Below are 15,395 nucleotides of genomic sequence, written 5' to 3' on the forward strand. Positions count from 1 at the left end.
ATAATGAACTGCTAATTAAAATTCTAAAAATCCATTACAAAGAAAATATTTGTCTATACTGATAAACAACAGTGAAGAAGTGCTAGAGCAGTTATAAAGATGAAAGTACTAGCCTTAAATCTGATACTTAAATCTGTATACTTTGTTGGAGATAGAAGAGCCCGTCGGACCAACATCAGTACACTCCTCTCTTGGTATTCACAACTGGCTGAAGTTGAAGACAGTAGGTCTAGAGGCCCTGTCTGCAAATCCAGAGCCAGCTTTGCTTTTCCTAAATCCAGTGTGCTTGGACCTCTGGCCCAAGTGCAAAACCTTGCACTTTTCTGTGTTGAACCTCATTAGATTCACCCGGGCTCATCTCTCAAGCCTGTTGAGGTCCCTCTAAATGGCATCCCTTCCTTCCACTGTGTCAACTGCACCACTCAGCTTGATGGCAACAGCAAACTTGCCGAGGGTGCAATTGATTCGGTCGTCAACATCATTGATAAAGATGTTGTAGGTTACAACTTTTTTTTTTTCTTTGATTTAAAAATGTCTCACAATACTGCCTCATTTCATGCTTTCGATACTGCAACTGTTACGTTTAATCCATCTAGGTATATGGCAGATCTTCATTAGTGTGTGATATAATTCATTGTCCCTGAGCTAAGTACTATGCTAAGTCTGACATACTGTCTAGCAACTGCTCCTGTGGTAACTATTTTACAAACTCAGGGTTTTCATCTTCTCTCCATCACTATGACAGACCTTACACTTTTATTTTCCAAGTTCCTTTCCTTGACACCGTTTTTGATTTAAAAAGCCTACCCCCTAATGCACAAAAACTTCAATTCTATTTTAGCTTTCTGTTGAATATTCATTGCCAAGGCATGAATACATAACCAAAATATTTACAGGGACTGCCTAGAAGCATATATAGATCAGTACCAATTTGCTATGCAGACTTCAGCTATGAGTAGATCTGCTGATCCTTTTCTTATTTGTGTTGTTTTGTTCATGTCCTTTACAGTCTCTTGTGGTTCAGGTGCTCACTTATGCAGGAGAATATGTTCTGAAAAACATTTTCGCTGGTTTCTGCAGCTTCTAAGTTACACTGAGAAATTAGTGAAAGTAGATTTAAAAGGAAAACTCTTGATCTAAATAGTAATATTCAACTAGAAATATCTTGCCCTAAAAGACTGCTGTACTTCTTTTGGGTTTCACAGCTGCTGTTTCTGCAAGATTCTTCAAGAGGTATAAAATCATTCTCTGCACCAAGGAATAACTTCTTCTTAGGCCAACAGCTAAGCATAGGATCCATCTTCATAAATGATACAAGCCCCAGGCTTCAAATATGTTTTGCAAAGGAAAGGTCAAAGGAAAGATTTAACTTCTTTCATTTCAAATTCTAATGTTTAAGATATTGACTGGAATAATAATGATTCTGTGACCTTTTGGCAATGTTTTCAAGAAGGCATTGCAAGCTTTACTTTCTTGTTTCTTCTGGCATACAGGAGAAGGAAATCTTACTGAATGACTATCAAAAGCAAATGAACAAGTATTCCAGCAAACCAAGAACATATCAATGCATAAGTGGTGGAAGCTAAGCTCCCACACATTTTCTTGTTCACCGTTCCCACAGTCAGATGTACAGAGGAGAAAACAGAAAAAGACACAAGTGAGGAAAACTCACTGAGATAAAAACAGCCTAATAAATAAAAGTGAAGAATAACAGAAAACCAAAACGCAAGTGATGCAGAAGTAATTACTTGCCATCTCCTACCAGTGGATCAATATCCAGCCAGTTTCCAGGCAATGGCTGCTGTTAGAAAAATTCACCCTTCTTCCCCCCTGTGCTTTCACCTGAAATTTTATAACATATGATATTATATGGCATTGAGTATACCTTTGGGACTGCTGTCCCAGCTATGTCCCCTCCCTGACTCTTAAAACCCCTAGTTTATTTGCTGGTGGGGTGGGAGAGTGAGAAACAGAGAAGGCCCTAACTGTGTAAAAAACTGTTAGCAATGGCTAAAATATTCGGTGTATTATCAGCATTATTTTGGTCACAAATTTACGACATTCAACTAACTATGAAAACACTTAAATCCATCCCAGATGGTACAACAGTTAGGCTATATGGATTGTGAGAGAAGACTGCTGTCAAAATATTTATCTGAGAGATCCCTGTGAAGGAGAGAGCTGTTGGAGACTGAGGATCAGTATTGAAATTAAACACTCAAATCAAGAACTTGTATGTTCAGGATCTAAATTCTCTAATTAAGAATAAAAATACTCAGTTCTCAGTTACACAAAAGCACTGTTGTGAGTTCCATAGTTGTATGAATATGATAAAAGCAAATGTCAGTATTTTTTTGTGCTGGCATTAGGCAATAAGAACCTGTATTCAATTACAGTTGCCAAAGGTAATTGATGAAATGTATTCACTCTCAAGAAGATAAAATCACAGCATGAGCAGGAACTTGTATTTTTCCATCTTGAGCTTTCCTCCTGAAAAACACCTGGGCACATCCACTGCAGATCACTGAATGTGAAGATCACCTGGAAAATCCCACAGGGCCAATATGGAAAAAATTCATTTTGGAGGAAAGCGGGCAAGGAGAAAGGACAGCATTACCTTGCACTACAGTGATACTGCTTCTGTGCTCAGATTCTGAAGGGGATTCTGCCTCTGAGAGCAACTCTTTCTTCAGGCCACCATAAAATTGCAACCAGTGGGACTCTTTTCTTTACAGAGACCTGGCTGAGAGTGAAAATGTTTAGGTCCCAGAAGCCTGATATTAATATGGTAGAAGACGTTTGACTTAGAAGGAGAATCTTACTTCAGCAGTGCAAGAAAATGTCTTGCACATTTTTTCAATTGAATGATTAAATTTTTTATAGTAATTAACTATGGACACAAGCAATTAGGAGTGGTGAACCTCTGTAGATAAAACTAGCATACAGAGCAACTAAATTTTTCTAATTATAATTATCACATTTCAAGGATTCACTGAGAAATTTACAAGCAACACCTAATAAAGGAATTCAGATACATGGTACATAAGCAAAGTCACATAATTCTAGCTTTCAGTAATTTTCTTTGCATGCAATTTAAATATTGCATAGAACTTTGAATATTTTTTTTTAGCCAGCTTTTTTTTTTTTTTTTTTTTTTTTTTTTGTGACAGCCAAAATGGTAAAATCAGCAGCTGATTCCGTTCTGTTAACTTCTGTCATCTGCTTAAATTTCTTTTTTTTTCAAGAGACTATAGTTTTACTGTGGCTTATATTTTACTCAAGGATAAGTTGTTCATTGCAACTTGCTGATTAAAAAATTAATTTATTTTTTCAAAATGAATTATTTCTGTTTATCGTCTCAATTGCATCTTACATAAAGAAATAAATAAAAAATATTCACTTGAACTCTGCTGTTGCAGATTATCAGGTTACAACCTACAGGGGGGAAAAAAAAAAGTATTTGAATGTGAACTGTTTTGCTTTCTTTTCAAAGTCCAAAGTTCAATTGCACATAAAACAAGGGCAAGTATCAGAGGCATAATAAAGTTGATTAATGATTAAACAGAGGAAACAGGAAAAGTTTTAAATAACAACGTGTGTTCAAAGCAGAAGAGTAGTTCGTCAAAGTAAGCAAGTGAGATAGCAGTCTTAAGCTGCTGAATAGTAGTTTGCATTAAATATTGAAGACATTGAGGTAGAAAACTGCCCCGATTGTAAAAACAATGTATTAAGTGATCTAATGGACCTTAAAAACCTCTTTCTCTGTAAACAAATGAATTTCCCTAAATTTTACAATTAGTAAAATGTCTCTCACCTAAAAACTATGTTTATTTTTCAAATAAGGAACAATTATTTCCTTACTACATGATGGTTGCCTACTGTATTGAAGAAAAGCAAAGATCAAGACAACTACATGAATCATTAAGAACACAGTGTTCCATTGTCATCACAGAGAGCCAAAAACATAATTTAAAAAAATGAAACAAATGTCCAACTGATGTCAACCCTGGCTCATTACTCGCTAGGTAGCGTAACGGATTATTTTCCTTGAACACTTTTCCTACGATAGAAATTTGATAACACATTTGGCCTAGACCTCCCCTTCAAATCAGCTCGTAAGGCCCCAACATATTAATTATGAATCAAAAGCTGAAAAACACTTCAAGATCCAATATAATTTTTGTCTGACATTTTCATTAACAGCCTCCATACTTAGTTTGACCAAAACTAGCTTGTAAAATGAACAGAATGTTTACACACTGCAAAATGTTTATAATACATTTTGACTAATTTTGATAAAATGTGTTTTTAAACAAGATTTTTTTTTTTAGCTGAAGACAAAAAATAAGATTTAAATTTCTTAGCATGTATACAGAAATCTTCCATAAGGTTATTTCTGATTTTCATTTAAATTAATACATTTAAAAAGTAAAAAAAAAAAAAAAAAATTGTTATGAACTGCCAAATCAAGTCAAAATAAATAGAATTCACTTTAAAAAAACAATAGAAGAGTTGCTTTGTTTTATTATTTTGTTGTTTTTACAGAAAATTTGACAAACATCAGATTAAACAGTGTGGTAAGTTTGCAGCCTGTTATATTGTAATAAAATTACTCTAGTGTTGACAACTGCTAGGTTGTATGTATTTCTTTATGAGTCCTGTTTAAAAGTGTATTTATTGCATTAGTTATTAATGTTTTGGTATGAACAGTTATTTTTTTCATTTCCATTGGTCATGGAAATAGTAACAGGTTCAGCTTTGCTTTTAGACATATTTTGGTTAAAGGTACTGGAAATAGTTCAGAAGATGGATAAGATATTACTGATTTGGCCATACTTTAATTAGGTATGAAATTGAATTTACCTTTCAAGCACGTATTTCTTACATAACAGATTTTGGACACAAAAGTAAATACAAGAATCTGGCACCGCTTTCTATTATTGAGTGTTGAAATTTAGGTGATGGTGTAGCTACTATATTATCTCAGCAAAATCTTTTGGTTTTGGAAGCAAGACAGTTTAGAGTATTTTCTGCTTAAAGCAGTAACAATTACTTGTTACAAGTAGTTTTCAGAGCTCCTCTGAGGCACATGCAAGTACTGCTCTCCTAGCCTGGCCAGTAGATGCTTTAATCACAGTTAAGTGGCTTGCAGCAAGTTAGCAGCAAACCTGACAAAAAGTATGGATAGGCCTTTCACTCTAACATATTCACTAGCTTTTTTTCTATTATGCTCTCTGATCAATTTTTAAACATCTACTTGTAAATTCATGTGGATATAAACCACAATGAAAGAAACATAGTTTGATAAGAAACTAAACACTGAATCGAAATCACAGTTGCAGATAATTAACCTACCTCTGTGAAGAAGACGTATATGAGCTCAAATTAAAGGTTTTGCAATTCTGGAACAAAAATTCCCAGGCTGTGGGAAATAAAATAAAACAGTTAATGTACAGCTCACACCTTCTCATTTCCAGTTGCTAAACTCCAATGAAAGAATTCTTAAATGCTTCAATCACTCACTCCCCAGTATTAGATGTACGTATAGTAGGTATAACACTACAAATATCTACTGCATCTAAAAGTTTAGATATCAATAGATGTAACAACACTGGACTTACGTGTATCTAACACCTCACATATACACAGTCATGATATTGTAGACCATGTTACAACTGTAGGTAATTTGTAAGATTTGGGTGGCAAACAGGAAACAGGGTGGCAGGGGAAAAATCTGCAGGATAGAAAACGGAATAAAAGATCTTTAATAATGTCCTTACATTAAAGTAGCCTGCAGTGTGAGCAGACATGAAAACAGGATGAGTTTGCAATTTTGCGTCATTTGACTTTCTACTGTTTCATAAACTGACTACAAGCTACAGATCTGTTGGTCTTTAAACACCCAACAGGTAGTCTTGACTTGATTGGGTATCTTGTCAAATTGATTAATTCAGTCAGAACTAAAAAGGATTATGTGAAATAAAATTATGACACACTATCTTCTTGGTTGTATCTTTCAGAAAATACACGTGAAAAGTATTTGTCTCCAGTACCAACTGTATCTACTTTTGAACAGCCACTTCTTTTGCCTTCTGAAGAATAAGACTGGACTAACCATCTTCTTCCTATGGTAACTACAGAGTAAATATTAATGAGACAGTAAATACAAATTATCTAGTTTTTACTATTACAGCTGTTATTTGTAATGGCTTCCAATTGCTTCCTCTCCTGCCTTGTTAAGCAGTCCTAGAGTTCTCTTTAGGCTACGGTCCCTTGCTTTATTCTTTTTTTTTCTCTGATCAGGCTCCATCCAGTTCATGTCTCTCAGCCTTTATCTCCATGATAATCCTCAAGTTGTTTGAACTGTTGCATTTGAAGACTTCCATATTCCTTTGCAGTGAAAAAAAACAACATGCACATGTTTAAATATGTATGCTGGTTTATATATATATTAGGTATTTCCTTCCATTCTGACTCCACTTTCCTGTCTTAGAAAACCGACCCCGATTCTAGTGCCAGCATCCCCTACTTGTTCTCTCCTTGACAAATCTCTTTACTAAGGTCTAGCTTTTCTGCTCTGTCTCCCGGGAAGGAAAAATCAGGGCTAGGTGTCCTCTGGTTCTTGTTATAATACCTCTTTCATTTTTCTTTCCCAAAAATCTTGTTATCTTTCAGCCTTTGTTTAAGGCCTAAATGGTGAACAGCTGCTTGTTTTATACCAACTTCCCAAATCAATTTGTTGTCTTCCTTTCATTGCCTTACAGAAATACAGAAATACTGAAAGGGATCCAAATGAAGGGTCAAAGTGGGGACACACTAAAATCACGGTTCACAGTGCAATAAACTTCCAGAGGAGAAAGAAACCTACTTTCTATCCTTTAATGGTTCACTCCTTGCAGAATTTTATTCAGGGCAGGAGGAGTCTTTTCTGTACACAAAAAAATATTAGATGTAAAATGACATACAATATTTCTACAGGGCTAAAGACAGAAATTTCATAGTAGGGAAGGAAAAATCATTCAGTGTAAGAGATACAGAAATTTGTTATTTTTTGGGATACATGGAAAGAATTGTAGGTAACTTACAAGAAATAATTGACTCTTGCATTATGTCTTACAAAAGTAGCTTAAAACACGCACACACACACACAAAATACCCTTGTCTGTTTAAACAGTGTGGCTCTGTGATTTTACAAGTTGTCAAATGTACTTGCTCCACACATTAACATATGTATACATATTTTTATTATCTGGTTGAATGATTGGTAAGTCTTTTCTCAGCATAAACAGTGTGTATATCTACTATTTAGCCTAGTGTCACTGTTTTTCTTCTAGTGCTTATGTACCAAACACAGAAGCAAATCACTGTGAGTGGTCAGAAGTTCTCAAAGATTTGGAGCAGATCAAGACATCTGAAGTAAGTTCAAAAGAAGTCACTATTTCATAAGATCATAGGAGCAGACATAACTACACGTTTAGCTGTTTAGCACAGTATTCAGTTAAGAGAGTCAGCAACAAGGAGTATGAAGTAGGATATTGTTTGTGTAGTCATTTAGGGAATAGAAAGCTAAAGGGAACTGGAGATGAAGCACTTTTTTTTTTTTTTCTTCCAGAATTTCTTTAATTGGATAAAGCAAAAAGAAAGGGGCAGAGGGCATGGGAGTCAGCCCATTCTGCAGGTTACTAGGTCACCTAGGTCACTTTCAGATCACTGTCTCACTGTGTTCCAGTACCTGGATTAAGTGACCTGTTGAACTTGAATCCATGGCTCTAGTGTTTACTTCTAAGCCTGTTAGCTACTGTTCATAATTACAACTCTTGTTTCCTTTTAGGACATTGATGTCAGTTTATACACTGCTAACACAGACGAGGATGTAAGTATAATTAAAATTGGACTCAAACTGGTCTAATACAGTAACTTAATTTCTTTACTAGCAATTTTTTCCAAAGGTAGACTAGTACTCATTTGAGAAAAGTTTCAGAAACCAAATCATTTGCCTTGGAACGCAGAATTCTGCAAATTAAATTACTTATGATAAATTACGTAAGCTGGTATTAAATAATTTTACTGAAGTAGCTGCTATTCAAATTATTCAACTAATAGGGATGGTCTAAAATGATCTTATCAAAGCAAACACTGAAAAATAATGTTGCTACTCATTTGTAATTGGAGAAACTGAAGGAGTGACAGAGAAAATACCTCCTAAGATTATTATTTAACACCATGCACTAGAATTCTATAGTAAGAAAAGAAGTTACTTACTTGAGAAGTGCAATATGGAAAGGAACTGTGAACATCTGCCAGTGCAGTTTTCTGCTTTTACAGCCTAGAAACAAATAATATGTAATATCAAGGATTTAGCCTTGTAATTGATGGAGATTATGATTTATCCTACAAGAAATAAATTCATTTTTAATTTAATTGTTAACTAAGTTGTGGGTTCCATAAACTCATTCCTGAAGAGACTTTTCCATAATCTACTGTGGAATTCAGTCTTTATTCTATGCAATCCTCTAAGAACATGAATCCAACCATTAACCTCTTCTTAGCCGTTACTTTTAGCATGGCCCTGGTGCAACATGAGCTGGGTTCACTGTTGTAGTGAAGTTGGCAGTAGCCTGCTCCTGAGACAGCCTCCTCCTGACAGCATAAACACAATGACTGTGCCAAACGCACACAATACATGATTCCTGTACACAGAGTTAATGAGATTTCCTAGAAATAGCGGACTTACTCTATCTGTGCAAAATATAGTAACACTGATACGTTCAGTGGACCTAAAAAGCCTGAGAAAGCAGACCCTGATGTATCCGTGGAGTTAGCCCTGTACTCAATAGGAAAAAAAGCAGCAGAACATACACGGCCATACTCACACACCCATTCTCATGACTGAAAGGAGCTACTGAAGTTAATACATTATAAAGGCCAATTTCTTAGCTGGTAATGTCAGGAAGACTTTCTTAAAGTGGAAAGGATTGATGTGAAAATCAGACAACCTGGAGCTTGTTTTTCGGTTTTATTGACTTGGTGGAAAAAAATGGTACTTTTGTGCCATTGGTTTTGTTTTTTTTTTTTGTTATTTGTAAAATACGGGCATATATCTACTTCTTTTTTCTCCTCCACTCTCCATTATTCTGAATAATGATCTCTCAATATAAGTGCTAAAACTACTAAGAATATTAATTTAATTCCATTAGTGTTAATTCTTTCCCATATTCCTATCCTAATTATTATTTTCCTGAGTTTTTTGTCAAGACATAGTGCTTCACTTTGCTGCAGGAAATTGGCTGGCCTGTGTGTCATATATTAGCTCTTAGTTAATTTTTGCAGATATTTAAAAGTATTTGAATACTAATAACAGATACTAAGTAAATAAAAATCACCACTTTCTGGTAAATGATATCCCACATTCACTTATCCCATTTTAATCTGAAAACAGCTACAACTTCCTTTTATTTATTTTTTTCCAGAAAGAATGCCAGGAACCCGTAATGAGATGCTTTTTTTTAGAGATGAAAGTGATTCTTCATGAATGTAAAATCAAAAAATGTAGTAGAACACAGGATGTATTCAACATCTGGAAAAATGGAAATGAGAGATTTGAAACTAACCAGGTAAGTAAAACCAAAAGTCTGTGGATAAAATGGAAATGAGAATAGTTTCTTCAAAATCAGAAATTCTGTTTCTCATAGATTTGGAATAGGCAAGATGGTATATATATGAAAGCAAAGGGTAATCAACCAGTAACCCATGCACATAATACTGAGAAAATTACACACATAAAAAGGATAGAGCAGTATTTGGTGATTGTAGAAAAACACTCCCAGAACTCACATCAAAGAAAATACTTGTGACATGCAGACATAAATGTTTGAATGTGTATATATAAATAATAGTTTGTAACTTCAGTATCTAAACTTGAGTATGTTTACTGGCAAATAAAGAAGTGCCCTGATTTTCAAAGGGATTGGTGACTTAAACCTCTCTCTGAAGCACTGTATCCTTGAAAGGTGATCCTATTCAGAAATCAAGCCAGGAACAAAACATGAATACCTTAGAAGACTCCAGCAGTGCTTTCTGTAGCAATTGACTGTGTTGTAACTGTGGACAAAAACAGAATATAAAGGGTTAGTTCTCTATCAGAACATATAGACAAAGTATCTTGTTTTACTATTGCATTTTCTTTTTCAGTTGAATTCCACAACATCAAAAAAATGCAAAGAATGTGAAGAATATGAAGAGAAAAATTTTACAGAATTTATACAGAGTTTTGTGAAGGTTATACAGAAGGAATGCAAATAATACCATGACCAAAATAAACAAGGAGGGAACAATGACTGTTCAAGAAATATACCTCAGATAAATTAGATTGTCAATAACACTGAACTAAAAAGAACTTCACTTCTAGTCCTATTTGCTCAGAATAAAAAAAAACAAAAAATAATACAATATGTTTAATGTGTGATGCTTTCAAAACTGCATACATACAAATGTTAGCAAATTTGAAGTAAAAAATAAAGGAATTTAACATTTTTTTCCCCTGGATGTAAGCTGTTTTTATTTCCTAGTAAGTCCACTGAAGAAAAAATATGTCCAACTTAATAAGCGAAATTTTTTGAAGATGTTCTAAGGACATCCACAGAGGGAACTTCTCTGTAAAAATCAATTCAGAGCTGACTGAATGGAGTTTTGGAGAAAAGCTCTTCTTTTATTATTATAATATAGAATTATCCCTATTAAAGCAACTGGCAGTAGTTGTTTTTTTTTATCTGAAATTCATTATTTTTAAGTCTGGGTTCCCAGAAGTTAATCCCTGGTTCTTTTGTTATGTCTGATGTGTCTGACAATTTTCTTTGCCTCTTTTTTTTTTTTTTTTTTTTTTTTTTTTTAAAAACAAAAACAAGCTGAGGTCTACTTGTCTTACATGTCCATTGGCTCTCTCGTATCCCTTTCACTGTTTTCAGCTAAACCCAGATAGCTGTTTTACCTAGGACTTCAAAGTCCAAAATCAGAGTATTTATTTGAAGATTTTTCCTTGCCTGTTTTTATCTTTCGTATGAAAAGAACTCTGATATTCTCAACAGAAAGTAATGCCAGTGCTTGGTTCTGTTGTTCAATGATAAAACACACTTCATTTGTTCATCATCATCATCATCATTATTTTTACCTCTGACACGCTCACTCATTATTGGATGCCTACCTGTGCAACCTGGTGTAGGGAACCTGCTTTGGCAGGGGGGTTGGACTCTATGATCTCTGGAGGTCCCTTCCAACCCCTACAATTCTGTGATTCTGTGATTATTGTAATACTACAGTTCCTTCAGCAATTACCAAAAATTTAAATCCAACTTCTAACCAAAACGGAGGAGCATAAATTTCATAGTCTGCATTCATAAGACTATGATCATGATAATTATATTTCATGGTGTCCATATGACAAGGCTGAACGCAAAGTCACCTGTCATTTGCTGCTCTGAAACGCTGAATATTTAGCCTTCAGCTCCTATGTTAACAACTTATTTCCTGATTCATAACCATATCATATCAACCACTCTGCACTATAAGCAGTTCTCTCCTCCAGGCACCTCCAATTCCCCATCTTCATTTGATAAATGACCGAGTCACTCAACTGTACGCTTACCAGAAACTAAGTCTCAATCTCATTAAGGCAACAAATACACTGCTTGTTACGCCCTTATTGTTGAGTTACTCCCAAAAGTCAATCTCCACCACTTTGAGGAGCACCTTCCAGGCAACCTGTAAACTAACAAGTAAATTCATAAGCACATCAATATTAGGATTAAACACTGGCAGAGGTACGACAGAAGTAATCTTCAAATCATTTGGCACAGCAAGGAAGAAAGTGTTTATTACACAGTTTGGCTGAAGTAATCTGGTTCTATGTTTTAAATAGTTCCTTAAAACAATGACACGCATTTAATGTGATTTCATTGATGTCACACTAATAGGCAAAATAATGTCTGGTAACAACTGTGTTATGGAATCAAAGACACAAAGGGATTTTTCTTATTTTTAGTTTTGAGGAAGCTTGAGATACTGTCCAGCAGTATTTGTGATGGGACAAACAATATTATTCATTATTATTCAGTTTTTGTAAATCGCTTATCAGTATCAAGTTAAACATTATGAACTTGCCTTTCTGAAATACTACTGTTAAGTCTGCGACATGCTGTTGGCCACCTTCTGTTCAGCATAGGACAAATCGCTTTATTTCACTTCACCTCTTTGTGTTCAGATATTCCGAAATTATAAAATCCCATTTGCCAGTTCAGTACTTCAGTATTTCTCCAGAGGCTTTCATTTTCCTAAGAACTATGCTGCCAGCTGGAAGTTTTACTGTGTTTGAAATGCTATGATGGTAAAAAATCAATATAAAGAATGGAATAAATTAAGACCACATTAGGTTAGTGGATTTTTTTTTTGTTTGGATGGTTTATGTTTTGTTCTTCATTTTGTTTCTTTTTTTGGTTGGGAAATTTATACACAATCCAGAGAAACATATTCTATACAACTAGGACATGCATGCATCTGATCTGGCTTGTTGCAACTGAAAGAACAGTGAAACCGAATCTAGGGTGTCTTCTTTCCAAGTAAACATTCCCAGGAAGAAGGAGGTATTTCCTCTGCACAAGTTCTTATCATGTCCGTGGCACTTAGGACCTAATGTTTTCCAACTACTCTTGGTTAATGGTAAGAAAAAGATTAATACTGTATTATCTCCAATTAATCCAACTTAGTTCAGGAAAAAGCGATTTGCAGCATTTTGGAAAGATTAGGTTTGGAAAGAAAAATAACTCTACCTTTTGACATGACAAAGGAAAAATAAGTTCTTCTGCAAAAGACTTGACTTTTTTTTTTGCTAAAACTTTATTGCTAAGTATTGACTTACTTAGCAATAATTTATATCTTCTGTATTTCTGCATCTTGACCTAGCATTTAATTCCATATTTTTGTATATATTTTAACAGGATAACGCAAGTAGTACTAGTACAACAAGAAATTCTGTACCTGTCATCCTCTGTTGCTTTGTTTTATTGGACTCTGAACTGAACACAAATATTAGTTTCTCCTCAATAGCATATCACTTCCTGTACATCTGAATATTTGAGCTCCTGTTGGTCAGGTCCTCTGCAGATATCTTAGGCAATGTCTGAAAGTCCTCACATTTATATAATAATCATTAGCTTCTTAAAACATGAAAGAGAATTCAACCAATAATTTGTATGGCCCAGATTTTCTTTTTAGCTGTTTATCTACACAGCATGATCAATAGATATCAGTTTCTGCAATGTCTTGCCATCTTCTGTAAATTCAGGGTATGGCATATCTTATCAATTTCATTTCCACTGTAAACATTTGGTCCTTAGAAGTAGCATCTGACAGTTTCCACACAACTTTTAATTAGTCAGTTCAATTTCTAAGATTATACAGTGATTTAATTAAGCTAGCGTTATGACATATTCACTGCTGAGTCCACTGAAGGAATACTCTCTTCTGAAGTAAGCATTTGCCGACTAGCTGGCCCTTTCACAGATACTTAGTTTCATGGATGCATACATCTTTAATAAATAATCATTACCCGGAGGCACTGGTTCATTTGTTCCTTCTTTAACCAAGGTGATGCTGTTTCAATGGGCAAGATGTCCTCCGTGAGAAGCTTCTAATGGGTTCACCTGACAGTAGCCATGGGCAACAGCCATCTCAAGAGCCAGCAAAAGCTGTTTTTCCCTGGCAGAAACAGGTGACTCGTTATTTGACCTGAGTGACAATATGAATCTCCAGTCAAATTTCCTTTTGAGGGGTCCATGTAAGTGATTGCCGATGCTTGTTCAATTTGGAAATGAGATCTTTCTGAAAGCCAGGAGCATGAACAGTAGTGGAAAAAGGCAAATTCTGAATAGCAGCTACCTCTCCTGTTGGGAGCTTCACTGTTCTTAGAAAAACGTAACTCTGAAAAGTGGATTCTTTACTTGCAATGAAGTAGCTGGTGTGTGCTCCGTAGAAATTTCAGGTTATCTATCTTAGTTTGTACAGCTATGTGAGAAAAACCCTGTTAGGAACATACATCAAGATCCACTTTCCACATGGCAGAAGTTTAAAGAGACAATGAAATATGCAAAGAAGTATGCAAAGAGCTTCTCTAGAGGCAAAGAAACAAATTTTGATACTGTGCTCTCTTTGGAGTGTTACTTGTGCAGATTATGAGGAAAAGGGTTAATTCAAGTTTTTTGCAATAAAAATAACAGCCTCTTTAAACTGTTCCTTTCCAGCTATTTTCCTCCAAAATCTACATACGCTGGAGAAAAATTATCATCTTCTTGCCAAAAGGCTTACTTAGACCAATAGCCAACAACTTAAGCTTTAATGCAGTAAGCCTACTAATACCTTGCCCTTTTCTGAATGTTGTTATCGGAGGTGATATTTTCATTTACAAAACAACCTGGTCAGGAATCATTTGGATTTCTAAAAATATAGAAAATATATGAAAACAATAAAGAAGAAAATATCTGCTCAAATGACTGAGTCATCTGTAGCATGGCATAGGCAAGCCACTAGCTCCACAAGTGAAAAACTTCTAGCATAAGGAAAGAAGTTAGAACATAAGCAGAAGTCAAGTGGATTTCTGGGAAATTTCTTGAGAGATAGCTTTTTTTTTTTTTTTTTTTTTTTTTTTTTTTTTTTTTTTTTAACTTTAGCATATAAGTGAATAACTATCCTGGTTCTCTTACCTCTGAATCTAAATCAGATTTTTCAGAAATTAAAAACTGGGTAATGGCTTCAAAGCCTCAGATAGATGTTTAATGTGGAGAGAAGCATTTGAAGAAATGTCTTGAGTCTAAGGTTTGGGGCAAAACCTACAGAATATCATCTTGTGAAGCAAAGAAATGAACTGATGTGTGTGCCTTCATCCTCCATTTGGAGTCCATCTGTAGTAACAAACGTGCATCAGAAACATCATGAAAAGCTGCTGAGATTTATAACTTAGACACTGATACTTTTAGACACAGATACTTTTGACTCCTCTCTCTAAACTTCTAGCTACATCCTTCCAAGTCTACAAATCATGACCAAAAAGCCCATTCCTTTATAACAAGGTGTACCATATGTTGAAACCAGAGCCTTCTGTCTTCCTGCCTATATATGTGTAAAATTTCAACTGCAAACCATCTTGGTAACTGCATTCTCTAACAGCTAAAGGTACTCTAAGAACAACATCACCACCACCACTGACAAAACCCTAAGAAGTTCAGTAATAAAAGAACAGCAGAGAGCCATTTCCTTGGCTGAATATCATGTCCATGAATGCTGAGATAATAAACCTCAAGCTTCTGAGAAGCAGTGAGTATGAATTAAGGAGTACATGCATCCAGACA

General features: G+C 35.0%; 1 protein-coding gene across 1 annotated transcript in view; it reads left to right on the top strand.

The window, feature by feature from the left end:
* Nucleotides 1-10,312, top strand: part of IL15 (interleukin 15) — a gene marked incomplete at its 5' end in the record, with an annotated part of 82,565 nt that extends 72,253 nt beyond the window's left edge. Inside the window, 5 exons of the mRNA XM_079534647.1 lie at nt 6,021-6,130; nt 7,335-7,416; nt 7,832-7,873; nt 9,471-9,614; nt 10,192-10,312. Coding sequence (XP_079390773.1) covers nt 6,021-6,130; nt 7,335-7,416; nt 7,832-7,873; nt 9,471-9,614; nt 10,192-10,302 — 489 coding nt within the window. The 3' untranslated portion in view covers nt 10,303-10,312. The remainder of the gene's footprint in view (nt 1-6,020; nt 6,131-7,334; nt 7,417-7,831; nt 7,874-9,470; nt 9,615-10,191) is intronic.
* Between the last annotated feature and the right edge of the window lie 5,083 nt (nt 10,313-15,395).

Source organism: Tetrao urogallus (genome assembly GCF_951394365.1).
Source record: "Tetrao urogallus genome assembly, chromosome: 4".
Taxonomy (NCBI): domain Eukaryota; kingdom Metazoa; phylum Chordata; class Aves; order Galliformes; family Phasianidae; genus Tetrao; species Tetrao urogallus.